The 26,574-nt window shown below is 32.5% G+C and overlaps 1 protein-coding gene across 19 annotated transcripts in view; it reads left to right on the plus strand.

Annotated features, from left to right (window-relative positions):
- LOC139481922 (kinesin-like protein KIF21A) overlaps window positions 1–26,574 on the plus strand; it is a 275,709-nt gene that overhangs the window by 173,843 nt on the left and 75,292 nt on the right. For 16 of the 19 annotated variants that reach the window (XM_071265470.1, XM_071265469.1, XM_071265480.1 and 13 more), the window contains 13 exons: window positions 85–267; window positions 11,057–11,113; window positions 12,769–12,861; window positions 13,642–13,770; window positions 15,179–15,358; window positions 15,948–16,063; window positions 16,800–16,995; window positions 19,122–19,314; window positions 20,800–20,866; window positions 21,427–21,651; window positions 22,182–22,305; window positions 23,770–23,848; window positions 24,897–24,932. In XM_071265470.1, the coding sequence (XP_071121571.1) occupies window positions 85–267; window positions 11,057–11,113; window positions 12,769–12,861; window positions 13,642–13,770; window positions 15,179–15,358; window positions 15,948–16,063; window positions 16,800–16,995; window positions 19,122–19,314; window positions 20,800–20,866; window positions 21,427–21,651; window positions 22,182–22,305; window positions 23,770–23,848; window positions 24,897–24,932 (1,678 nt within the window). The remainder of the gene's footprint in view (window positions 1–84; window positions 268–11,056; window positions 11,114–12,768; window positions 12,862–13,641; window positions 13,771–15,178; window positions 15,359–15,947; window positions 16,064–16,799; window positions 16,996–19,121; window positions 19,315–20,799; window positions 20,867–21,426; window positions 21,652–22,181; window positions 22,306–23,769; window positions 23,849–24,896; window positions 24,933–26,574) is intronic. The other 3 variants (XM_071265486.1, XM_071265476.1, XM_071265488.1) reach the window with 1 other exon arrangement.

The raw sequence follows: 26,574 nt of genomic DNA on the forward strand, positions 1-26,574 counted from the left end.
TTTTAATTGTGGCCTAAACATGTTTAATCACAGTCACATTTCCCTCTATCAGCAGTCAATGTTTATTTTGTATGTTATTTTCAGACTGGTTCTGGTAAGACCTACACTATGGGTACTGGATTTGATGTCAATCATATTGAAGAAGAGATCGGTATTGTACCCAGAGCTGTTGACCATCTGTTTAAGGGTATTGCTGAGCGTCAAACAGAGGCCATAGAGAATAACCAACCTCCTCCAGACTTTAAGATTACAGCACAGTTTATCGAGGTATGAGGGAAATATATGTTGATATATTAAATCATTACATTGGAATCTCAGTGGCCGAGTGGTCGGAGTTGTTCATCTAGAGTGATCATGCATTTATGATTGAAAACTACTTATAATAGAGAAGAAAGAATACGGGATAACTATTCATGACACAAAATCGGTTTAAGCACATCAAAAAACATACAAATCAAGTAAACAGGCTGCCGTTTCATAAAGCAATCGCTAATAACGACTAACGTAGATTTTAGCGTGTAACTAACGACTACATAACGATTACGTTTACGTGCGTTTCATAAAGCATACGTTGACGAATCGTTAGATTTTTCGATCGCTATACAATCGCTATTTATTTTTAGAACGGGAATTCCAGGATTTCGCACATTCTATCGTTGGAGAAAAATATGCTTGTAAACGAGGAAGAATAAGAGTCTTAATCCAAGAAAACCATATTAATAATTGTTCCTCCAAAAAGGTAGACTTACTAAAATTGTTTCTAACTTAACTAAAAGAATAATATTCATGCAAGTCCTGGATAAGTTGAAAATTGTCACATCTCCGTTGAATGGTCTATTCTAAACAAACACAATTTTGGAAATAAATTCCCCAGCCAAAAGATCTCAGCATTCAATTTTAGTACCACTTCAGTTCTATCTTCAGTTATGTTAGATGATCTTAGATAAATGAACAAATGTAACCTCCGTAGAATGTAATCTCCGTTGACGTTTTGGTAAAGAGTGCTTTCTATCACGTCCGCAATTTTTATCGAGTATGGCATGCCAAATAAACATATATAAGTTAATTATTACGAACGGCAAATATGTATATATAGATTACAGAAAAATTACATAAATTGTAATTCAGGCGACATTTATAAGAAGACACCATGTAACAATTTTTGAACTGCATAAAGGATACTATTTGTCAATTTCGATAGCATCTAAAAAAAAAATTAAACGGGGAAAAACTATTTTAGTTTCTTCGTTTTAATTTAAATATCTCAGATAATGAACAGAAGTTAAGATGGAATAAGGTATATTTTATCATATTTGATTTGTGATATGAGGTACTAGTACTGAGAAGCTGAACGTTCAGTTTTATAACAGAGACAGTGCTGTTGGTTAGACGACATAAAAAAATACGATATCCGAAAGAATAAAAATTCAATCACTAGAACTAGGTTGTATTCGCTAGTACACAAATATTCTGCGCTGAACGTAAATGGTGAAAATAATTCTAAATTAGCGCTTCAGACGCATGAAATGTATCACTTGGCTTTTTTATCTATTTTTTCTCTATTACTGTAACAGAGTTTTTTTAAGTCAATAGTTATCTTGGTCTGACCTCTGTCACGAATTGTTTTATCAGTGGTATAAAATGTTATCATTGCTGAATAATTAAAATACATGTATAATTATTCAGAAGAATCCGTTATTTTCTATTCTGTTTTTGATTGTCAATTTATTTTTGTACTTTTTTTTTAGGGGGGGGGGGGTCATTATTTTATATTCTATAAACCATATGACATATCTTGAGTTATTTCAAATAAATATCTGATATTCAAACAGAAAAGAATGGATAATATTACTAGTACAAGTTTATCAACAAGGATATGCTATTTAGTAAATCGATTTTAGTGGTCTCTTTTAAAATTAAAAAATCGGTGAGATCAATATGCTACAACCAACCAGCAAAGAGGGTTGCCTACTATGAATAAAAAAATCTATGGAATAGAAAAATATTTTGATATATGGAATAATGCTGTTTTGAGTGGGTTTTTTTTGTGTCGTCTCTCTTTCTTTCTCTCTTGTACTGGTTTTGTTTATATGTATTTTTATTGACTTTTAAAAATTCATTTTCAACTACAAGGCATGCAGCATCAAAATTATTGTTTGAAAGTTATTCTCTCTGTCATTAATCTGCATAAAATATTACCACTGAACGTTAAGAAAACAACAAGCAATCAATCACAAAGCTAGGTTCACACTGCCGATCAGATCAACTCGATCAAGCCCGATCAAGACAAATAATGTGATCGGGAGACTGGTCTGACTCAACCGACAAGCATGCTGGGGATAGTCTACCTTGCTCTTTATCGCTCTGACTTTCTACCCCAGAGTTTTTGACATGTCAAAAACATTCGAGTAAGGATAGAGAAGCAATTCACCAGAGAAGAGATCGAAAATTCGCCGAGTAACGGTCGAATCGATCGGGAAAGGATCGTGTAGAGATCGAGTTTTATCGGAATACAAAAATTTTACCGGTCAGTACTCGATCATTTCGACCTTTCCTCCATGTTCATTACGTGTCTTAACTTTTGCAAGTTGAGGTAACAGCGTGGTATAGTCGTAGTGGAAGCCTAGTTGGGTCGTGGTGAGAACGTGATGGTCGTAGTGAGGTCGTAATAACGTTGCTGTGAGATCTGATTAATACCGCAGTCCCACTAGGCCACAATCGCACTACGATCTGTGAAAAAATGCAAATTTTGCCGATCGTAGTGCGATCGTGTAGATCGCAGTGAGGTCGTAATACGGTCGTGGTGAGGTCTTCATGATCGTGATGAGCGTGGACAACTTTGAACATGTTAAAAACAATCGTGGTGCAGTCGTGGCGAAATCAAGTAGTAGTGAGAGCGCAGTGAGGTCGTGATAAGATCGCGAAGGTCGCTGTACCATCGTAGCGAGAGCGTAGCGAAAGCGTGACTCTATTCGTAGAGACTTCGCTACGATCTCACAGCGACCTTATTACGACCTCACTACGACCATCACGTTCTCACTGCGACCCAACTACGCTTCCACTTCGACTATACCACATTGTTTAAGACCAGAGTACGATTCTAACACGCTCATGTCGTCCTCATCACGCTCTTCTTACGACCTGACTACGTTCATTATTCGACCATCATTCTCATTGTCATTTTCATATATGATATATAAAAGCTCTCCAGGTTTTGTTTGTCTGTATGAAATTTGGACTTCTTGTCCCTTTTCTCTCTCTAACGGCTCAACCATGATTGACACATCTGTGTCATCCCTGCTATCGATCACTAAAACATCGCTATTTTAAGTTTGATGGACCAACATTATAAGGTTGTGATTCAGGTTGGATAGGTCGGTCCTACATCTGTGCTAGATCAGGATTCGTTACTATCAGAGGTCCTTCTGCCTCCACATAAACCCCTACCACCACGCACACGTGTTCTGGTAGATTTTGGTGGCATGACTGTGTAGTTTTCGAGAAATCTACGTATTAATTAGAAATAGAAGGAATGGTACAGTATAATATTGATATATAAAACGATCTTGACGTTTTTGCTGAGCGCGTAGTATGAACGTAGTATAATCGTGGTAAGAACGTGCTATAATCGCATTAGAAGCGTGGTAAGATCGTGTTGCAATCGAATAACTCGTGGTATGGTCGTAGTGAGAACGTGATGAGCGTAGAAAGATCTTGATAAGCGTAGTGAGGTCGCAGAATAAGCGCGGTGAGAACGTGGTATAATCGTAGCGGGGTCGTTGTAGAAGCGTAATGAGGACGTAGTAGCATTGTGAAAGCAACGAAAATTTACATTTGCATGCTGCTCATACCGCGACCTCACCACGATCTGAATTTATTTTAGATCGCGGTGAGCGTAGTGCGATGATCGTGGTCTAGTGGGACTGGGGCTTAAATTAGCGCAGTATCTCCAAATAGAATCACGCTTTCGCTACGCTCTCGCTACGATAGTACAGCAACCTTTGCGATCTTACTACGATCTTAGTGTGCTCTCACTACGCTTCTACTACGACCTGATTTTGCCACGACCGCACCACGATTGTTTTGAACATGTTCAAAGTTTGCCACGCTAATCACGATCTTGAAGACCTCACCACGACAGTGATACAACCTTACTGCGATCTACACGATCGTACTAAGATCATCGAAATTTGCATTTTTTTCACAGATCGTAGTGCGTTCGTGGCCTAGTTGGACTACGGTATTAAATTGCAGTATATTTATAACATTTAACATTATCAAATACGAGATTTGTTTGTCTAACTTAGTTTTTTTAACATTACCCATGCTTGTTGACTATTTTAATAGGATAGATACTCATGTGTTCTGTTATTGGTTTATTCATGGTTTCAAGAGAATAATGAGTCAATACACAAAACAAAAATATTCACGTTTTATTAACATTTTCACGAATAATGCATTTTGCATGGGGTACTTATAAAGTGAGAAACGGAATAGAAACGAAACGAAACGAAATATAACGAAACGAAACGAAATGAAAAAATGAAGAAACGAAATACAACGAAATGAATCTGACCCTTATGTTATGCAGTTGTGTGGCGCTGTTGATGTAGTTATCATTGTTACAACCACGTTAAAACAATATCTATACTATTAAACGAGAAGACCTCATTTTGGGTGTCGCTTCTCTTCTTTCCACAATAATTAATCATCATGCCTCTGTGTCCTATTGGTTAAGTGCATAATCGCATTTGTCATCCGTTCATATGATTATTCAGATTGAGTTATTTTGGGTGAAAAACGAGAAAAAAGACGTCCGGATATGTTATTAACTCTATGAAAAAGACGCGATTTAAACAATAACAGCACTCCAGAATATGTATGATCCGCGACACAATATAATATATACAAAACGAGAAACAGAAAACACATATGAACTACAACAACCACATGAACAACAGGCTCCTGAATAATCCAAGACAGGTGCATACAAAATATACACAATTAAGTATCTTGTAAAATCTGCATGCACGTCGGACAGTGTTAAGTTTTCGTGGTCAAATCCATATCGCCTATATTTTAAGCAGTAGGTGCACTATATTTGGTGTATTCAACTTACAGGTATCATATGACTTGGACCCCATTTCTATAGTTCATTATAAGGGGTGTACTTTATCAATAATTTGGTTTATATGATGCTAATAAGATGAAAATTGCCGTTTAAAAAATGTCATCTGACCTTGACCTTATTTTCATGGTTCATTGGTCAAAGTCCAATTTTTGTCATGTCACTGAGTTTGCTTCAGAGATACTTTAAGCAATTGTTCTACTAGATTTCAGGGAAAGAAATGATTTTGTACATACAAAAAAGATGTGGTGAGACCACAAGAGACCAAATGACACAGTTATTAACAACTATAGGTCACCGTACGGCCTTCAACAATGAGCAAAGACCATACATAGTCAGCTATAAAAAGCCCGAAATGATAAATGTAAAACAATTCAAACGAATCCACCCGCCCTTTAGAGTAGTCTAGTCTGATGAACAGAACGTTGTCTATATGTCGGACTAAACTACTTTCAAAAGTAACTACACTCAAAAGTAATGATTTCATGGTTCAGTTTGAAAGCAACTTAACCAAAGATATTGGTTTAACCTACACACAAGTCCGAATTGCTGTCAGTAAGATGTTTCAATATATCTATATTGAGATAATCAGCTTGCAACACGATGTAGATATTTGTTAATCACTTAAAACATGGTGGACTCTTTCTGATCATCTAGGTATGTTGATTTTCTTTCTCATCGACGTCAGCAGCGGATCCAGTCATTTTCAAAAGATTGAAGGGGTCTCCAACCCAGGAGAACAACATTCCAAATTTATATCTCCATTCAAATTCATGTTTGGTACAAAGGGAGGTTCAAACACAGGACGTTCACCTCAGATCTCTTTTTCAGTTTCAATTTAGTTTTCGTTATGGCTACTCGTCAGCCGTTAGCATTTCACATTTTTAATTTCTTGTCAAATACAACTTGGCCAATTCAAACTTAGGGAGATACCATTTGATTTTTATGGGCTAGGAGGATTTTTTTTGTCCTGCATTTTATTTAGTTGTAATCTCTGTTCTGCCTTTTTATTTTTCACTATATTTGGTCCTGCCTTTTTTATATAAATTTATCCCGTGTTTTTGCCCAGTTGCTCATCCTGCCTTCTTTTTTACTAAACAATCCTGTCTTTTTTATATAAATTTATCCCGTTTTTTTGCCCAGTTGCTCATCCTGCCTTCTTTTTTACTAAACAATCCTGTCTTGCCTTTTTTATACTCAAAACCCTGTCCTGCAGGCTTTTTTTTATTTTCATCATAGCCCTCTCCCCCTCCCCCCAAAAAAAATCAAATGGTAGCCCCCTTAACTTGGACTCGGAACTTTGAATAAAAAAAACAATTAATATTACACCACCTTTTTAAAATCAAAATACTTACCTCCTATAACAATGTGAAAGATATATTATATATAGGCCTATTTCGTTTATTTCGTTGTATTTCGTTTCTTCATTTTCCATTTCGTTTCGTTTCGTTTCTTTATTTTTTCATTTCGTTTCGTTTCGTTATATTTCGTTGCGTTTCGTTGTATTTCGTTTCGTTTCGTTATATTTCGTTTCGTTTCGTTTCGATTCCGTTTCTCACTTTATAAGTACCCTTTTGCATGCAGTCAATTTATTATATTTTAGACAAAGAGAGTGTTAAAAAAATCAAAATAAATATATAATTGTTCTTTAACACAAGTACATTGTACAAATTAAAAGCATAATATCACAGCGAAATATCTATCAATATATTAAAAAAAGAAGGAAAATAACATTATAACGCTCGTATATCAAAATATTTTTTTTTAAGTTTTCTTGTCGCCAAATTTATTCTTCTTGTCGCTTCTTGTTACAATAAGAAAAATGCAGTATGATTTATCAATGAGACAACTATCCACTCTAGATCAAATGACGTAAATGTTAGATCACCGTACGGCCTTCAACACATAAGCAAACTATAAATATGATATACAGGAAAAACGACAACCAGTGCATCACAGACTGTAGACTTTATATGTCGTTCCCACAAGATAGTTAGCTCGTTCTTTCATAAATGTAGCCGCATAATGCCACCGTATTCTCGAGATTCGGAGATCTCAAATAATTAATAGTTACAGTTATTTTTGGAAACAAAAAATTGTCAAAAGCAGTCTTTTTTTTTAAACGTCATTAAGCAAATGGTCATGCACCGGATGTTACAGTTCATGTCATTTTGCAAGAATCTTTTTACCGTTATTCGTCATAAAGGTACCCCCATTACGATCCTCTTTTACATGAGTTTCGCATAAATAATGATTTCACAATTTTTAAGTTCCATTTTCACAATGAAGCGAAAGAAATTTTATTTATTAGAAAGATGTAAAAATGTATGCTATATCATTGCCGATATGGTGATCTCCCGTTAGCCCAACAACCATTCCACTATTCCGACAGCCCATTACTCCGACAGCCTGGTATTCCGACAGCCCATTGGTTCGGAACCCCCCATTTTTTGGACGATCAATGCATTTGAATGGGAGCATATAGTTGGACCCCCCCCCCTTTACTCTGGGTTGGGAACCCCCCTTTTTTAAAATGGCTGGATCCGCTCCTGCAGCCCGTTATTCCGACAATGCATCTGTCTTCAGTGTATGTGTAAATTTTCTCTAAAAAGACCAACTCCGTTCTCTATAATATTTGTAATTATCCGTTTTGATTTTTCGATTCTTCTTCTCATGCGGGATATTTGTCTCAGTATATTGGAGTTTATACACATGCTTATTGCATCTGCTCAGTCCTTACCTTCGTCCCTCTCGTTTTACGGGTCTTGATATTTTATTGATCTTTATATTTCGGCGTTTGTGTGTACATTGTCATTCTGTGCTGTTCTAGTTCACTGCTCTTTGTTGTTGTTTTGATCTATACTTTTTCATTAGTCTTAGATCTTCGGTTTCTCCCTTTCGCGTATCAGGGGAGTGAGGTTTCACCTATATTAACTACATAAATAAATATATCAGAATTGGATAACACTACCCGCCCTCTTTTGTCGCAACACTTTCTACCTCTTATATCACTTATATGAGTTTTATCTAAATTAATTTTGTCGCTGAAATTAGCACTAATGTAGCGTCTGTCAAAATGAGACTGAAAAAAAAATACAAATACAATCCAGGTCCAAAGAAAATAAGATGACACATATGACAAAATATGTGTTCCAAAAAGATGAGCAATTCCAGCTTCTACAAATACGCCACCCGTGCGATTTTATGAATATCATGTTCGGGAATGTGAATCCACGAAATACACAGCACTTCCAATAACGATAATAACCATCGCACTTGTCAGAACTTTAAAAAGTTAGATATTATTATGATAAATCTTCGAAATTTGTTTTAATGTTTTAACACAAGAAAACTTTACTATTATGGGGGAAAATGATGATTTTATTGTAAGTTCTTTTGACTTTTGTAGAACAGGTCTTGATACTGTTATTTGATTTTAAAACCGTTAGTTTTTTTATTTTCTATTTTGTTTTGGCTCCGATTCTGACTGAGACCTATGGTGATATAATGGTGATATAATGATAATTACATTATACTTGTATTGTAATGTCTCAATGTTGACCCAATCATTATACCGCCCTTCTAAAATGGTGTTGGAATATTGGGTTGTCGGACTAATGGGTTGTCGGACTAATGGGCTGTCGGAATAATGGCGTGAATCATTTAGGCTTTACTTGGCTGTTAATGGTGACCTTACATTTCAGAAAAATAGATATAAGAAGATGTGGTGGTATAAGTGCCAATGAGACAACTCTCTTATAAATATGTATACTATACATTTTTGAGTCTCTACAATCTTATGTCAGAATAACACAACAATTCAAAACATTCAATTTTTAAAAAATGATGAATTCTTAAATTGTCTCATTTAAATCCAGACCAGTCTTATCATTTTACAAGTACATTGTATTTTCACCCTTTTTGTCGAGACTGCAAACTGTATTAATAAAGCGGAACATACCGATAATAGATTAATTACGTCGTCGGCGTCGGGTTCAACATTTAGGTACAGTCTTTTGTTAAAGTTTGTTTGATACATCAGTAACTTTGTCAGCCCTTCATATAATTTCATGAAATAGGACATGCAGAAGGTTGTTTATGACCAAAAGACAGAGTGAATGTTTGAAAATATTTTTTTTCATTTTCCGTTTTTTACTGGTAAACAGACTTTTCTTTTTTTACAATTAACAAGTAGATACAGTCTAGGGTTTAAGTTTTGCTGAAGTTTTTGAATGACTGTTTAAAATGTCTGAAGCAAATGTTTGAAAATATAATTTTTTTTTTTCATTTATACATGATCAAATGATGATAGTATATTTCTGATGAATGGACTTTGAATATTACAGTTCACATTTACAGAAAGTCTTGGATTACATTTTTTGACATGACAAATTCATGAACCTTCATGGATTGTTATGGAAATTAGACAGAAGGTCATCTAGAAGACCAAGAAATAACATCTAAGATTTTTTTTTAATTCTGTAGTTTACTGATAAATGGATTTTTTTTTTAGTTAAACGTACACGTTTACGCTGACAGCAGCATAACATCGCGAGAGAAAGGGTTCCGATTTTTTGATGAAAATTGGTATCCAACGAACCTTAATGTTAAATCTCACACAGTATCAAAATATCTGACAAGGTTGGTTTTTTTTTTTGAATATACCCTTCCCATATCTTCATGAAAGAGTGCTGCTTTTTTTTAATTAACATCTACTGATAGATTTAGATAGTTTCAAATGCCCTCGAAAACAAAAAAGAAAAAATATTATATTTCAACCGGAGTTATTATAATTGGACAAACAAGCACTCCCTACTAAAAACGCGGACGTGATAGAAGACACCTTTTAGTAGCGTCAACAGTAAACATTGGTATAAATTTTTTGTCTAGATGTTTTTGTTCATTTATCACAAACAAATGGTTTGGTCCAGATATTTCTGATTGTTCTGTTGAAATAACTTGTTATACATATGAATTGTAAGTACATAGCACGCAAATTATCTTTTACTTTACTCGAAAGTCAGTGTGAAAGGAGGTCAAAGTTTGAGAAATTTACCAAAGTCGTCCTTTCAAGGCGTGGTAAAAGCGTATCTGCAAACTTAAATATGCCCTGTCTACCAAGACGGTAACGAGATATGATATATGTGTCATTTATATTGTCACTGATTTCAATCCTTCCCCGAAAATCCTTTGTCGTCTAAAAATTCGGCGTCAGAAGTACCCCAAAGTATGCAAGGCGACGACCATCTTTTATTTAACGATCGCTTTGCGACAGGTTTAACCACACGTTAATAGCGTTCGCAATTCACACGCAATGTACGACCATCGCAAAGTACGATTGTTTTATGAAACGGAATTTTAGCGTTACGTTTGGTTAACGTTCAAACGTACGCTAACGATCGTTTTATGAAACGGCAGCCAGGCTTCTTATTACTGATCTTCACCTCAAACATGTCAAAGTCACATATATACCATAATGTCAACTTTTTGCAGATGTGTTTTCAAAATGTAATATCTGACACATGTGACATCAAATGAAAAAGTTATCATAGATTTTGAGTATTATTTAAGCCTTTGTTTAATGTATTTTAACATAATTGAGTCTATTCAACATAATTAAGTGCCATTTAATGAAGGAAATGACAAGTTGATGGATTGCCTTCTGCTATGTTGGGAACATGACAGACTGGTCTGTGGTCTAGGCCAATCAGTGCCAACGAACTTGCAACTTTTAAACCTACAAAAACATTGCAATTTCATTTATAACATGCATATGACACATACAAGTTTTAGTAAACCAATGCACTTAAATTCTATCATTTATAAATGTAATCCATTATAGATTTGTCTGGAATATAATTTTGCCAGCAACTTTATATGTAAATTTTATATTGACTTTATCTAAACTATTCTATTTTGCTTTTCCAGCTTTATAATGAAGAAATCCTAGACTTATTAGACACGACAAGAGACCCCGATTCAAGGGTAGGTGTTCCCATTAGTGGTCAGTTGATACAGCTGCTAGCTAAGTAGAAATGTATTGATTTGGTCATTTGATTGTGAGAGTTTTGATGAAAATAGTGCAAAATGTTTATTGTCGTAAATAAAATTGATTTTGAGACAGTGGCAGAATATAGGTTAATAAATGAAAGTGAAGATAAGCATAAGATTAAAATAGAATTGTTTTGTCATGAAGTGATGGGAAAAGTCTGAGGACTTGAGTTCAAAATGTCAATTTCCACACATGAAATTTATTTTCACAAGTCTATATATAGAATATTGGTTAATAAATTCAAGTGATGACAAAAAAATTGTTAATAGCATTGGTGTATGATTAAAAAAGGTGGCCATAAGTCATTGCTTCTAACATTTTGAACAGTTTTGATTTGATTACAAAATGAAATCAACAATGTTGTGCTGCAGAAATGAAACATCATGGCTAAATACTTTTTATGATCTTTTTGCATTCTGAGAATTAGTCATGATTAACGATTGAAATTGAAGATAATAATAGTTCAATACATGTATTGATTTTTGATTGGTTACATCAGACTAAAATTTTTGTTGTAAAATTTAAAGCTTCTCAGAATATTGATATATCTTAGTTTTCCAAGCAACTAATTATATTACTATAGATAAAAAATAATGTAAGAGCAATTCACTTTAGAAAAAAAATTAAAATTGATTGAAACTATAAAGTTGCAATTGAGTATAATTCAGAATTCAGGATTTGCAGGTTTTGTTAAAAACATGTTCATTTTCGATAATCATAGTTCTTGAAAAACTGGTCATTATCGTGATATATGGACTGCCCACAGGACAGTGGTATTGACTATTAAAGATGGTGATAATGACTGAGCCGAAGGCGAGGTCATTATCGCTGTCGCAGTCAATACCACTGTCCTAGGGGCAGTCCATGTATCACGATAATGACCAGTTTTTTAAGAACTATTAAGTTTATTTCATTGAGAAACCATGTTTTGAAAAATTGTACGATTTCTATGGCAAATAGTGAAGACCAGTCGTAGTAATACTGCCATTCACTTTAGTGCATTTTTTCAGTATATAAATATTTAATCAAGTTATCTTTAATTTTATAATTAGCGAAAACATATAATAAACAATTCAACAACTTTTAAAAATATGAAAAAACAGGAACATGTTTTATAAAAGGTACATCTCTCTAAACAGAGAAACCACGCCCCACCGGTCATTAACAGAGAAATAACGCCCCAGCGGTCATTATCAGACAAAAACCACGCCCCAGCGGTTATTATCAGACGGAAACCACGCCCCACCGGTCATTATCATGTAAAAGTTCGTTAACGACCGGTTTTCTGGTCCGTTTTGTTTTGTTGATGACAGATGGAATTTATTACTGAAGAATAATAAATGTCATGTGACCCCTTTTTATCCAATAAGAGAATCTTATTCTCAACCGATATGAAATAATACAGTTTGTCATGATCTATATTCACATTATATAAAAAAAAGTTGTATATATGTATGTTATGTAAAAAATATTGTATATGTATATATTAATGAAATATTGTATATGTATATATTAAAGAAATATTGTATATTTATTTGATATATTATATATGATTAACTATTAAATCTTATTTACTACTATTTTATAGGGTAGAAAGTCTCATATCAAGATCCATGAAGATGCTGCCGGTGGCATATACATGGTTGGCGTCACCACTCAGTCTGTGGGATCTTTAAATGATGTAAGTATATGTGATATGGGTGATGAGATGAATGGAGTTAAAATAAAGTGCAAAAAGCAGTATAACTCATGGTAAATACCAGAAGAGCCATACTCATGGCATATTTACATGGTGATGTATATTCCATATATATGTTTTATTAAGATTTCAATGTACGGTGTTGAGTAAAAGAAGATGTATATATTTAGAAAACAGCAAGCCACCTACACAAAAAATGAAAGGCATTTTTGGGATAATTATTGTCTTGACAATTCTTCAATATTAAAAATAAATGCAAAATCTTTGACAGAAAAGAGTGTCTGTTGTTTATGAAATATATACATGGTGATGTTGACAGAAAAAAATGTAATGGAAACCAGGAATGTGCCAAAGAGACAACAACCTGAGCAAAGAGCAGAACAAACACCTGAAGACAGACTTCAACTGAGTCGTGAACAATAATGTATACTAGTTCAACTAAATTGATGCCACATTTAACTGTGAAACATATAAATGAACCAATATTTAAATAAAAAACACACAAGAGTAACTAAGGCTAGAGGTTCCTCACTTAGGACAGGTTCGACACAAGTTTGAAAAAATAATAATTTTGAAATAAAGCATGTCATCAAAATGCTACATTAGAATAAGAAATATATGCAAAACCACTGTTAAATTTTTTTTCATATTTTCATTTCTCTACAAGTACTCATAGCAGTGGCACAAAAAGTAAAGTGCATGTATTTAGGGATTTTGAAATGTCTCATTCTAACAGTAAATATCTGTTGTATTTTATTTCAGACTATGCAATTGTTACAAAATGGTGCTTTATCACGTGCTACAGCCAGTACTAATATGAATGTACAGTCCTCTAGATCTCACGCTATATTTACATTACATGTAAAACAACATAGGATGGTTCCTAATGAGGTATTTTTAGTATACTGTAAGCTGTCTGAAAACACCTGAGGTCACCCTGTTTTTTTTGTGGGATTCTTGTTCCTCAATCTTTATTTTCTATCGTGTTGTTTATCCTTTGGGTTTTTGCCATGCAATTGTTAGTTTGTTTTCAACTTTGAGTGCCCTTTGGTATCTTTCTTCACTATTTTAGACATTGGTTTAAAATTATTGTCAATATTATCAGCTTAAGGATGTACTTAGGTGAGGTTTTGGAATTTGTGACAAATGTTCGGACTCCTTGGTGTTTTTCCATACAATACAATGTAAAATATTTTGCCCCATAACACCCATTTATTTTTTAACATAAGACTTAATAGCTCATGAAAGGTTATTTACCAAAATTTTAGAAGATTCTTAATTTTCTTTCTTTTGTTTTGAGACCCAATAATACCAATACAAATATAAGGTAAAAGTCCGAGTCAGCCTTTTCCCGCCATATTTTAATTCTCAAATATCTCGAAAAGGAGTTCCATGACCTATCAGTATTTTTAGTTTATGTTTATTCTTAATTGATGCTCTACCAGCTTATAGTATCAATTTTAACTTCTTTATTCATTATTTTTCACCTAACCTCACCTAAGTACATCCTTAAGTAAGTTCAAAGACTGCTTGTGGATTGCAAGTTGTCCTGCAAAAGGTTGATAGATCTCGGGTCCTCCACCATGATATAGCCAAGGTTGTTGAAAGGTGATGTTAAACAACATCAGACATACATAAGCTGAAATTATTTACAGTTTTTGTTGTAATCAGATGCAGTGAATTATCATAAATATGAATGGTAGGAGAAGTGTGGAAAATGGCAATTCGACAGTAACCCAACGACACAAAAACAAAAAGACATGTAGAGGTCAATAAACAGTCTTAAAACAATATACAAACAACTGTACAACATGTACCATCTGTCAAGCTTTAGATCACATGATTCTAAACAAGTTGTGAAAAATTAAACTGAAAATTTGGAGTATCTCCTCTCAAAACCAAATTCCATTGTTAGTAAATCCAATGCAGATGTATCTTTTAAACGATAATACTGAAATACACAATTTATCTAATAATCATGATTATAAGAAGCAATGCGGTAATTTTATAAGTTACTGGACCAAAATCATCAGTACATAACATCTTCTGTTTGTATTGGAAAATATTTCAGTATAGACATGATAGATGGATGAAAAAGGACTCCAGCCTAAAGGGGAAAAAATGCCTTTATTAATTTTTATTCCCATTGGTTTTGGTTTAGAAAAGTTTGATATTTTCATTATTGGTTTTGATGTTAAAACTAACATAAAAGAACAAGCAAGGATCAAATGATGTTCTTAAAATTGAATGTTTTTCAAATTTCTAAGCACTTAATTACAATATTTGTTAAACTTTTCAGCCTGAGAATGATGATGATAATGATGAGAAGGAATCAGATTCTACTCAGGGAGAGGTAAATGAGTTCGAGACATTGACGGCCAAATTTCACTTTGTCGATCTGGCAGGTTCAGAGAGACTTAAAAGAACTGGTGCTACTGGAGACAGAGCCAAAGAAGGCATTTCAATCAATTGTGGATTGGTAATTTTATATTATATGCTTTTATACTGTGAAGTTGGAAAAATTGTAGATGCATGTGATTGGACTGAAAAGTATATTGATGTTTTCATGAAAAAAAACCACGGAAGAACACTGTCTTCAATAAATTAGGACTATACCATGTCTTATTTTTTTACTTCTTATGACAAAGTTTACAATTTTTTTTTAATGCATTACAAAATGTATGACAAATGATCAAAACTTATAAGAAAAAAAGAAGAAGAAAGAAAAAAAGAAACCTATAAAATATGTAGACTTTGTATGTTGCATGAAGAAAAGAATTGTGAAATTCAAAAATTTATTCAATATTTATTAATTTAACAACAATTATAAAAATCTGCTTCAGTTACTCTAAAGCTGTCTTTTTTTTTTTTATGGTTTATGGAAAAAACTCATAAACTATGTCTTCTAAAAATCCTTGGAATTGAATGTTGCCCAAAACGAATACTCTGGAAATTCATGGTATTAAATGATGATTGAATGATTGCAAATCCTTTAGGAATTGGTTTCCTGCTATTGGAAGTTTTCATTGTATTTTTGCATGTTTTATGAAGATCCATGTATTTTTCAGCTTGCATTAGGAAATGTGATATCTGCTCTTGGAGATATGTCCAAGAAATCTACTCATGTCCCTTATAGGGACTCTAAATTAACCAGACTACTTCAAGACTCCTTAGGAGGAAATAGGTATGTTATTTAACTATAAAATATGAAATAATTAAAAGGTGTATTTTATCAGACAGCTGCATTGAACATGTTGAAATGGACTTTTTATTCAGAAAACTTTGAGTATTGAAATTAAAATTAAAATTTGTGCAAAGAAATCATTCAAAATTATTGCATGGTTTAAAAAAGACATAGTTAAATTCCTTTGGTGTGTGAAAAGCTAATCATTGCAAAAAAAAAAAAAGAGAATAAGTTATATTTGGATATATTTCACATGAATTTAATGGTTTAAATATATATCAGATGAGATTTGCCTGATGCGTTACACATCAATTTCATTTTATCTTGTGTTTGCAAAAAAATCTGTGTGGTACTGTCAGTAAATATGATATTGGGAATAAAAAGAGATGTTGGGTATACACCAATGAAAGCAACCCAACAACACAAAGAGATCTAGTTGTATTGGTATGCATCAATGAGAGAAACTCGACAACACAAAATACTCAGACATCTAGAGATCAGCATTTGGTTCATGTGTAGACTTAAATCATAGGTTTTGTACATGTGTAGAATACCAAAATGTGCACATATGTTTTAGATGTAGCATCATAACATATGTGTTTTTACACACTCATTTATGAAAGGTTATTCTGAGTCAAATGAAATTAGATTATTTTGATAGCACATGTTGAGGTTCACCTAATTGCTGCAGAATGTTTAACCATGTTAATTTACATGTAATCGATTTTTTTTTCAGTCGGACCTTAATGATTGCCTGTATATCACCTTCTGACAGAGATTTTATAGAAACATTAAATACATTAAAATATGCTAATCGTGCACGTAATATAAAGAACAAAGTGATAGCAAACCAGGACAAAGCCAGTAAACAGTTAGCAATATTACGGACAGAAATTACACAGTTACAGCTAGAATTATTAGAATATAAAACGGTAGGTATTGAAGAATTTTCTAGGTTTGTAAAATTGAATAAAGTTATAATTAGAAGACTTTGAATACAGTGAGACAGAAATAGTTTTTGACACCACAATGTAATTTACAGAATACAGTCGAAGTTTATAAAGGAGTAGGTCCGGTAAGGGCCGATTTTGGCCTCAAATTTCAGGTTCATCTGACGAAAGATTTTGACCACTTTTTAAACACTTAAGTGTCTATTTCATTTGATTCGATTAGTTTATGTGAAAGATTTTAACTTATTTAGTCATTAAAAACGATCCGATTCAAGCCTAAATATGAAAAATCTACCAAATATGCCAAAAAATTTCACTTTTCAGATGGTTTTTGTCAAAAATGAAAGTGGCCGCATCCGTGTTCATCCTCAACCTTTATATATGTTATGTATAATCATAAAGTACAACTTACATTTCAATATTAAGGATGAACACGAATGCGGCCACTTTCATTTTACACGAAAACCGTCCAAAATTCAACTAAAATGCTAGAATTGTGAAGATTTCAGTAATTTAGCATGACTTAATGGTGCTAGTACTGGATATATGTGCAATGTATTGTCAAAAAAACGCCCATATTTATGTAGCAGAAGCATTCTACTCTCCAATAAATAAATAAAAGTTTACATTTTAACAATTTTGTAAAACTGCTATATTTTGGGGCCAAAAAGGGGTCTTACTGAACCTACTCCTTTTCATAGTCTTATAAGTCTAATGTTTAATTATTTGATTCATTCATTGTACAGAAAATACAATGGGTCAGCATTGTATTATAATATTGCACCCAAAAAATATCAATCAGTGCAGTGCAATCATAAGCAAAAAAAAAACAAAAAAAAAAAAACACACATGGTTAACACCAGAAGGTTTTTCTGTCATTCAATAATCATTTTTGTCGAGCCTTCGACTTTAGTCGAAAAAGTGAGACTAAACGATCCTACATTCCGTCGTCTTCGGCGTCGGCGGTGTCCACAAATATTCACTCTGTGGTTATTTTTGAAATTTTAATAATTTTCTTAAACTATACTGGATTTCTACCAAACTTGGACAGAAGCTTGTTTATGATCATAAGATAGTATCCAGAAGTAAATTTTGTAAAAAAAATAATCCATTTTTTCTGTATTTTACTTTTAAATGGACTTAGATTTTCTGCCAGGAAACAACACATTCACTCTGCAATGCTCTGTGGTTAAAGTTTTTAAAATTTTAATAACTTTCTTAAACTATCCTGGGTTTGTACCAAACTAGGACAGAAGCTTGTTTATGATAATAAGATAGTATCCAGAAGTAAATTTTGTAAAAAAATAAATCCATTTTTTCTGTATTTTACTTTTAAATGGACTTAGATTTTCTGCCAGGAAACAACACATTCACTCTGTGGTTAAATTTTGAAAAAAAAAATTAACTTTCTTATACTATTTTAGATTTGTTCCAAATTTTGACAGAAGCTTTTTTATGATCAAAAGCTAGTATCCAGAAGGAAATTTTGTTAATTTTATGTACCTGTGTATCTGTATTTTACTTATAAATGGACTTTGTTTTTCTTCCAGTTAACATTACATACAATCTGCAGTTAAAGTTTTTAAAACATTTATTAGATTCATAAACTATCCTGGATTTTACCAAACTTGGACAGAAGCTTCTTACAATCAAAAGATTCAAGAGGAATATTTTTATTGAATTTTTTCCTCATTTTTGTTGAGCCTGTGATTTACAGCAAAAGTAGGCGAGACACTGGGTTCCGCGGAACCCTTACAAATTTTTGTAATCAACAAGTACATAGGAAGACTATTGGCAAAACGAATTGTGTGTCTTTTAGGAAGACTATTGGCAAAACGAATTGAAAAAACACACAACACAAACACTTAGAAAAGTAAAACTATATATATATAAGTCAGGGTGGTTCTAACAATAACATAATTATACAGAAGATTATAATGCTTGTTTTCTTTGACCCAACCATGTTCCTATTATTGTTGGTTAACGTTTACAAAAGAGCCATCACCCCTCAACATTTTCTGAAGTTCATGTAGACCTCCACCTTGGTTAAAATGGATTTTGGAACTTATTTAGTAAAAATTGTATGATGTTGTTTGTTTTAATTTCAGGGTAAACGAACTGTAAATGAAGACGGTGTAGAAACAGTCAACGATATGATTCTGGAGAACACAATGTTACAGACAGAAAATGATAAATTACGTCAGAGACTTAAAGCTTTAAATGAAGTGATTGATTCACTGAAAACACAAAATACTCAGTTAATAGCAGAAAAGGCTGCTTTAGGCATTACAAATATTTCTGGTAGGTATCACAGATTTGTGAACTTTATAACATCTCATGTTTGGTATACTGTAGATTTATTTATATTCGTGGGTACCAATTTTCATGGATTGAGGGAAAATGGTATTTTCTTTGATTTTTGATTTTGTGATTTCGCCCATGAATGATAATGAATCCACAGTAATGACTAAATTGACTCTTTTATGGTTTTAGGAGAGTGATCTTAATGCATAGATAAGAAAATAAATGATCTGATTTAATAAATGAATCACTGTATCTAGAATTAAAGAAGCTTGTACATATTACAAATTATTAATAGCAGTGTTCAAAAATTAAATCTAGTCATCATGAATTGCGTAGTGACATTCATTGAGGGTTGAGTGCTCTAAAAATTGGTTGATATCTACCTTTACAGACTAGCCTCAGTTTAAAATTGTTAAGATACACTAACACACTTCATATATTTATATTTCATATAGTTTTCAATTATTATGCCCCATTTATGGGCATTATGTTTTCTGGTCTGTGGGTCCGTTCGTCTGTCCGTTCGTCCCGCTTCAGGTTAAAGTTTTTGGTCGAGGTAGTTTTTGATGAAGTTGAAGTCCAATCAACTTGAAACTTAGTACACATGTTCCTTATGATATGATCTTTCTCATTTTCATGCCAAATCAAAAATTTCTTTCCATTTTCACGGTCCATTGAACATAGAAAATAATAGTGGGGATTTGGCATCCGTGTACTATGAACACATTCTTGTTTCTAATGGTCATTTTTTTTTCTTTAAATGAATGCCAGGAAACTGATTTGATATTAACAGAAAGATCCAAATAACAAACATAAAATTAATTGTAAACCTGTCTAATGTGGATACGACAAAGGCTTCTACAAAGTTGGTTTTCATTTAATGTATTTACTAAAAGGTTGGTTCAGGATTTCCTCACCTGCATTATTGTTTTTATGAATACAATGTATGGAAGTCAGCACCCTCTTAAGGACAAAAAATCAAAAGACATCAAGTGGTCAGCATACATTCAGTGACAATAGAACAAGGTTTTTACTTTTAAGGACACCGTAAGGTTAGTTTAGTTTAAACATATTTATTTATAGTGGATTGGGAAACAAGTTTTGCAACTTATATTAATCCCTTTCCACTTTGCGGGTGCGAGTGCTGCCTTGTAGCGGCATTAGCCTGCTCTTTTTCGAAATCTACAAGGGTGTCTTTAACGTGCAAGAGATATGGCTCTCTCTTAACACGGGTCAGCCATTTATCGTCCCCTTCCGACGGACTATCATCGTTTCCTCGAGACCATACTCGCAAATGGTGTCAAGGGAGAGCCGAAAATTCAGTTCCTGAAATTTTCATCCCAATTGGGAATCGAACCAGGAAACACCGTAAGGTTAATAACATGTAGTAAAACTGTACATAAGTAAAATATACTATACTACACAATCAGCTCCAGCAAATGTGACTCTTGTGATTGAATCTTATTGGTTATCTTTTGACAGAGGATGCTAGAGCTGGAGAAGTTACCAAAATGATTGAAAATTATATCCAGGAAATAGAAGATTTAAGGTATGAACAATTAAAGGACAAAAAAATAATTTGCATTTGACATTGATGTTTAAACTATTGTTGACTTTACCTACTATAGTTATTTATTCTTCAGTTCCATTTCATCAGTATGGATTTAAAAAAAAATTATACTCTGTTCTGAAGGAGAGTATACTGGTTTACAATCTGTTCATCCTTAAGAAATTTTTATGCAATTTTCTCAATAACTACAAATCAGAGCTTCCTGAAATTTAGTTTTAAGCTTCACGTTAGCATGTTTAACTTTGCAATTTTACATTCATCACTCATCAACTTCCGGTTTAACAAATGCTGATATATTTTTACACATAATGTTTAAAAAATTTATTTGCATTTTTCTCAGAAACTTGCCTGAAATTTGGTTGTCTAGCTTCATGTGAACACAACAGCTTTAAAGATCTTTATTTGATGTCAATTTACCATTGCAGAAAAATTTAACACATATATGGAGTTTACTATAACTTTAACATTTAAAGAATTTTTAAATTTAAATGTAACTTGTATGTACATATATATTACTTTACCATCAATTTTGTTTATAGATCCAAATTAGTAGAATCAGAAGCTATGGCTTTACAATTAAAGAAGAGAAATACTCCAGTGCGCATGTCAGCCATGAGTCCAATGATGTCCCCTATAAGTATGGCCAGCAGTTTGGACATATGTGGATCACCGGCCGCAATGGGCAGTTCTGTTCTCCTTGATGCCAAGAAAGACCTGAAAAAATTAAGGAAAATGAAAAAGAGTAAAGTGTCCAGAAGTCTTAGGTATGAATATATTTGTTTTGATTCTTTTTATTGGTAGTGTAAGAAGGTACAAAACTATAATGGCCTTTTTATTAGACAAATATGTAACAGAGATTTGAAGCTGAGACAAACCAACCGTGCAAACTTTTACTCACACCCACATTTTCTCATGCAAATATAATATTGAATCAAAGTATTATATTTTTAAATTTTGGTATAACTGGATACAAAAGAAAAATGGAAAAAAATACTTTCACACAGACATTTTATTTATTCCAATGTAACATAAAACAACTGAAATTACACAGAAATGTTTTGGAGAGTTTGTGATTTCAGAACGATAAAAGTTCTCATAGTAATGGTTCACAAAAAGACTTAACAGAATCCATTAACTAAGAATTATAACAAAATCATCTCAAAATCTTTTCAAGAGAATGATTTATCTTCTGATTGATTCTACATAAATACAAGTATTTTATACGTCTCGGCAGAATATTAACAATGGGAGAATTGATATCTTACATATATTTAACAAATTATATATTTTTTAGTGAGAAAGAGAATGTAAGTGATAATGAGAAAGAACAGAATGAAGCAGAGGCTGACCAAGAAATGAAAGAAGAAGTAAATGGAGAAAATGAAGAAATGATGGGAGTAGAAGAAGAAATTGAAGAGGTATAAGTTTTCAGTAAAATCAATCCATATTTACTAATGTTTCTTTTTGTAATTTTCTCTGTATTTAAAAGCACTGAGGATTGCTAGTTTTAATAAAGCAGGGAAGCACAAAAGAATCATTCTATTCATTCAATTCTTATATAAAATGAAGCATTCAATTCTTAGATGAAAAAATTACAAACGAAGCTTTCAATTAGAAATGGCATTGAACAAATTAGATCAGTCATTATTAGGTTTGGCACCGGCGAACATGTTTAACCCGCCACAATCTGTATGTGCCTGTCCCAAGCCAGAGCCTGTAGTTCAGTGGTTGTAGTTTTGTTTCTGTATATCATATTTATTTTTTCGTTCATTGATTGGTACATAAAGGAGTAGGGGCAATAAGGCCCTTATTTGGCCCAAAAATTACTGCAAATTTAAAATTTATCATACATATTTTAAAATTACTGAAAAGTATCTCAGGTAGAAGGTATTCAGAAAAACAAAATAATTTTGGACATTAAACAAGTTACCATGGCAACAAATCATGCCTTAATTTGCATATTTTGTAAAATTTTGTGATTTCCCTTGTTTTTCATCAAATTTTTAAGTATATTTTCGATTGGAAAAGTATGTGCGCACCCAAGAAACAACTTTATATTTGGTGAGATTTTGTCAATAGTAATGATAAAGCTTCAGTTAAATTATTTTGTTGTTTCTTGGCTGCGCACGATGTTTCCACAACAGAAATAAAGATAGAAAACTGCATAAATTCAGAATTTTCATCGTTTTTGTGAAAACAGTATATATTATGACGTAATTGTGACGTCATCACATAAGAATCTTAATGTTTTTCATTTATATTTCTTGACCCTATGCATTTCTAAAGATTATGTTACAATTTGAAAAAGTTATCAAACATTTTGTTTTCTTGGGCCAAAACCAGGCCTTAATGCCCCTACTCCTTTGTTCGTTAGTTTTCTTGTTTGAATTGAATTACAATTGTTATTTCGGGGCCTTTTATAGCTGACTTCACGAGATGGGTTTGCTCATTGTTGAAGGCTGTAAAGAAACCTATAGTTGTTTGTTTCTATGTCATTTGGTCTCTCGTGGATAATTGTCTCATTTGCAATCATGCCACAACTTCTTATTTTTATGCCCCATTTATGGGCATTATGATTTCTGGTCTGTGCGTCCGTCCGTTCGTCCGTCTATCCCGCTTCAGGTTAAAGTTTTTGGTTGAGCTAGTTTTTGATGAAGTTGAAGTCCAATCAACTTGAAACATGTTCCCTATGATATGATCTTTCTAATTTTAATGCCAAATTAGAGATTTCACCCCATTTTCACGGTCCACTGAACATAGAAAATGGTAGTGCGGATGGGCCATCCGTGTACTATGGACACATTCTTGTTATTTCAAATATAATCCTATTTACAAAGTTTACATGCCATACTAAAAACAATTTCTTGTTTCCATGACTACAGATGGATGAAGAAGATGATGATGATGAAGAATTGGACGACTTAGATGAGAGTTCAGATGATTCTGATTCAGAAGATAAGGGTAAGAGATTTAAAGAACATAGAGACAAAGAATTAAAAAAAAAATCAATTACGGGTTAAAAAACTTTTCTCTGTTTTTAACAGCTGTGACATCTGAAAAAAGTATTAAAAAGTACAATTTTATAGGAAGTTGCTTTAGTGAATGTTTTGATTTAAGAAGCAGTAAACTTACACTACAACATGAGTGGATTATGTCAATACCACCTATCCACCAATGGCAGCCCTGTATTTGGTCGCTTAAATTTCACTCGATATTTTGTAAATAAAATTGTAATACAAATTAGTAACACACTTTTACAGTATGATTGCATTAAGTTACGTATATGTTATAAAATTTGGTTAATGATTGATGATTGCTTTAATGTTAGAGACATAAACAGAAGGATTTTTGAATTTGGAAGATATATGAATAAAAAGAAGTTAATTTAAAACATTGAGTAACAGGGCTGTATATGGGGAAAATATTCACCACAGTGATATTTTCACATTTACAAATTTATTGTTCATCAGGGAAAATAATTGGATAAAATACAATGGGGAGAAGTTATTGTGAAAAATAAAAACATTAAATGTTTAATAAAACATTAATAAAGTTTTAAAAGCAGATAACAAAAATTATATTGCATGAAATAACAAAAAGGAACTGAAAAATAGGAAGTTTTTTTCTTAAGGTGGTACCTAACACTACAGGGAGATAACTCTGTAAAATCATCAGAACGTTTTAATGACGTGGTGTTGTTAAAGGAATGTTAAGCTTCTCAATGATCAAATTAAGTTTTTGTCAAACTGCTATATAACCAGTGTAATTTTTCTGATTAAACGGTTGGTTCAAATTTTTTGAAATTTTTATATTTTTGTCAGAGGGTCAAAGTAAATACTTTGTCAAAATTTTAAGAAAATTAAACGAGCCAAATTAATTTTAGCTCAGGTGTTGGGTACCACCTTAAGTAAATAAGCACATCAAGAAAAGATCAAATTCACTAGATCACAAAATTATTTTGCATACATTATTAGATCAATAACAACAAATATTTGTTTACATTGTATAGTGGAGATGTTTTTGGATTATTGGTTGTATTGGGCAGGTACATAAGTGTTGTACCCCTTCAGTGTGTTTATTATTTTACCTCAGAAATGTCTCTTATGCATGACCTTTGTTTATGATGTATATTTGATGGGTTTTTTTAATTTTCATATACATGTATCTTGTAATTATTACTCTTTTTATTTTTATTTGTTTATAAATTATTCTTCTTTTAAAATAGACTGTCTCCATTTTGTAGATTTTTTGTTTTACCTAAGCATGAGAAACACAGATGATTTTTTTCTATGTAAATTACCATATATTTAGAAATTTTTGCATGCATTTTTTATTGCTATTGCTGAACAAAAAACAAGAAAGCCAAAAAAGTTATTAAAAGATTTCAGGAAATGATTCATATAAATAATGCTAATAGAATTTAAAATGCAACTTTTTTAATTATTTTGTGCGAAATCTATCCCTTGCAATTTTTGCCCAAAAAAAATCCAAAAAAATTGCAAAATTTTCTGAATTTACAGTTCTCAATAAACTATTGTTAACATTTGAATTACAAGAAAAGTGGTGTATACCACTTTGAGGAGCAACCAAACAACACAATACTACCAGAAATGACATCCTAATCAATATTTGCTCTTCAACAATATACAAGTGTTTGTCATTTGTTAAGCCGTTATATAAAAATAAGAAGATGTGGTATGATTTGCAAATGAGACAACTTTTCAACAGAGACCAAATGACATAGAAGTGAATAACAAGTTAACTTCTAGACAAAATGCAGATGAATTTATCAGAGAATAGGAAAGATCTGCTATCAGGACCAAATTCTTCAACAACAAAAAACCTGCTTGGACTTAAACAAATATAGCTGTTTAAGGAATAACAGTACTTTTAAAAGTTGCCACTGTAAATTTGCTGAGTTGCAGAGAAAGAGCATATGAGTTTTGAGATTGCACAGTAAAAGTCAAAATTCAGAAGTATGGTTTCTTCTTTGGTTTTAATTAGTCATTGATAAGTGTAGATAATTTTGAAGTAATGTGAAAGAAAATAGAAACCATAACTTTAGTATTCTTTTAATTTAATGAAAAATGAACAACATGATATTCATTATAGGGACTAAATTGCATGTCTCCCAATATACACCAGGTTAAAAAAAAACAGACTACTTTTTAGTTACGTAAAGATTTTGTTTTTATATGATTGCCAATGAGTCAGCTATCCATCGAAGTCCAAAAAGACAAAGATGTTTATAACTACTGGTCATCATATATGACTCTCCACAATAAACAAAACTATACCATATAGTAAGCTTTAAAAGCCCAGGGATAACAAAATGATACAGTTCATAAGAAAAAAATTACAGCTTGATTTAAGCTTATAACATTAAAAAAAAAAATGGCAGATATATGAAAACAACCACTAGATGATGATGTTGACGATGATGGATGTTTAAAGTTGAGCAGCATGTTAAATGCATATTCAGGATGAGAACATATTAATGTGATATGAATATTAAACCTGCTTTAAACTAGACTGACATGCTGAACAGGTGTTTTTACCTGCTAGTTTACAAGGTAACAGTCTGCAGGAAGACATGTCACCCTACTGGACACATTATTCGGACTCCAAGTATGCTTTCTTCATTTGTTTTAATTAGTCAATAACAAGTAAAGATATTTTTGAAGTAA

Source organism: Mytilus edulis, chromosome 7 (assembly GCF_963676685.1).
Source record: "Mytilus edulis chromosome 7, xbMytEdul2.2, whole genome shotgun sequence".
In the NCBI taxonomy this organism is placed as follows: domain Eukaryota; kingdom Metazoa; phylum Mollusca; class Bivalvia; order Mytilida; family Mytilidae; genus Mytilus; species Mytilus edulis.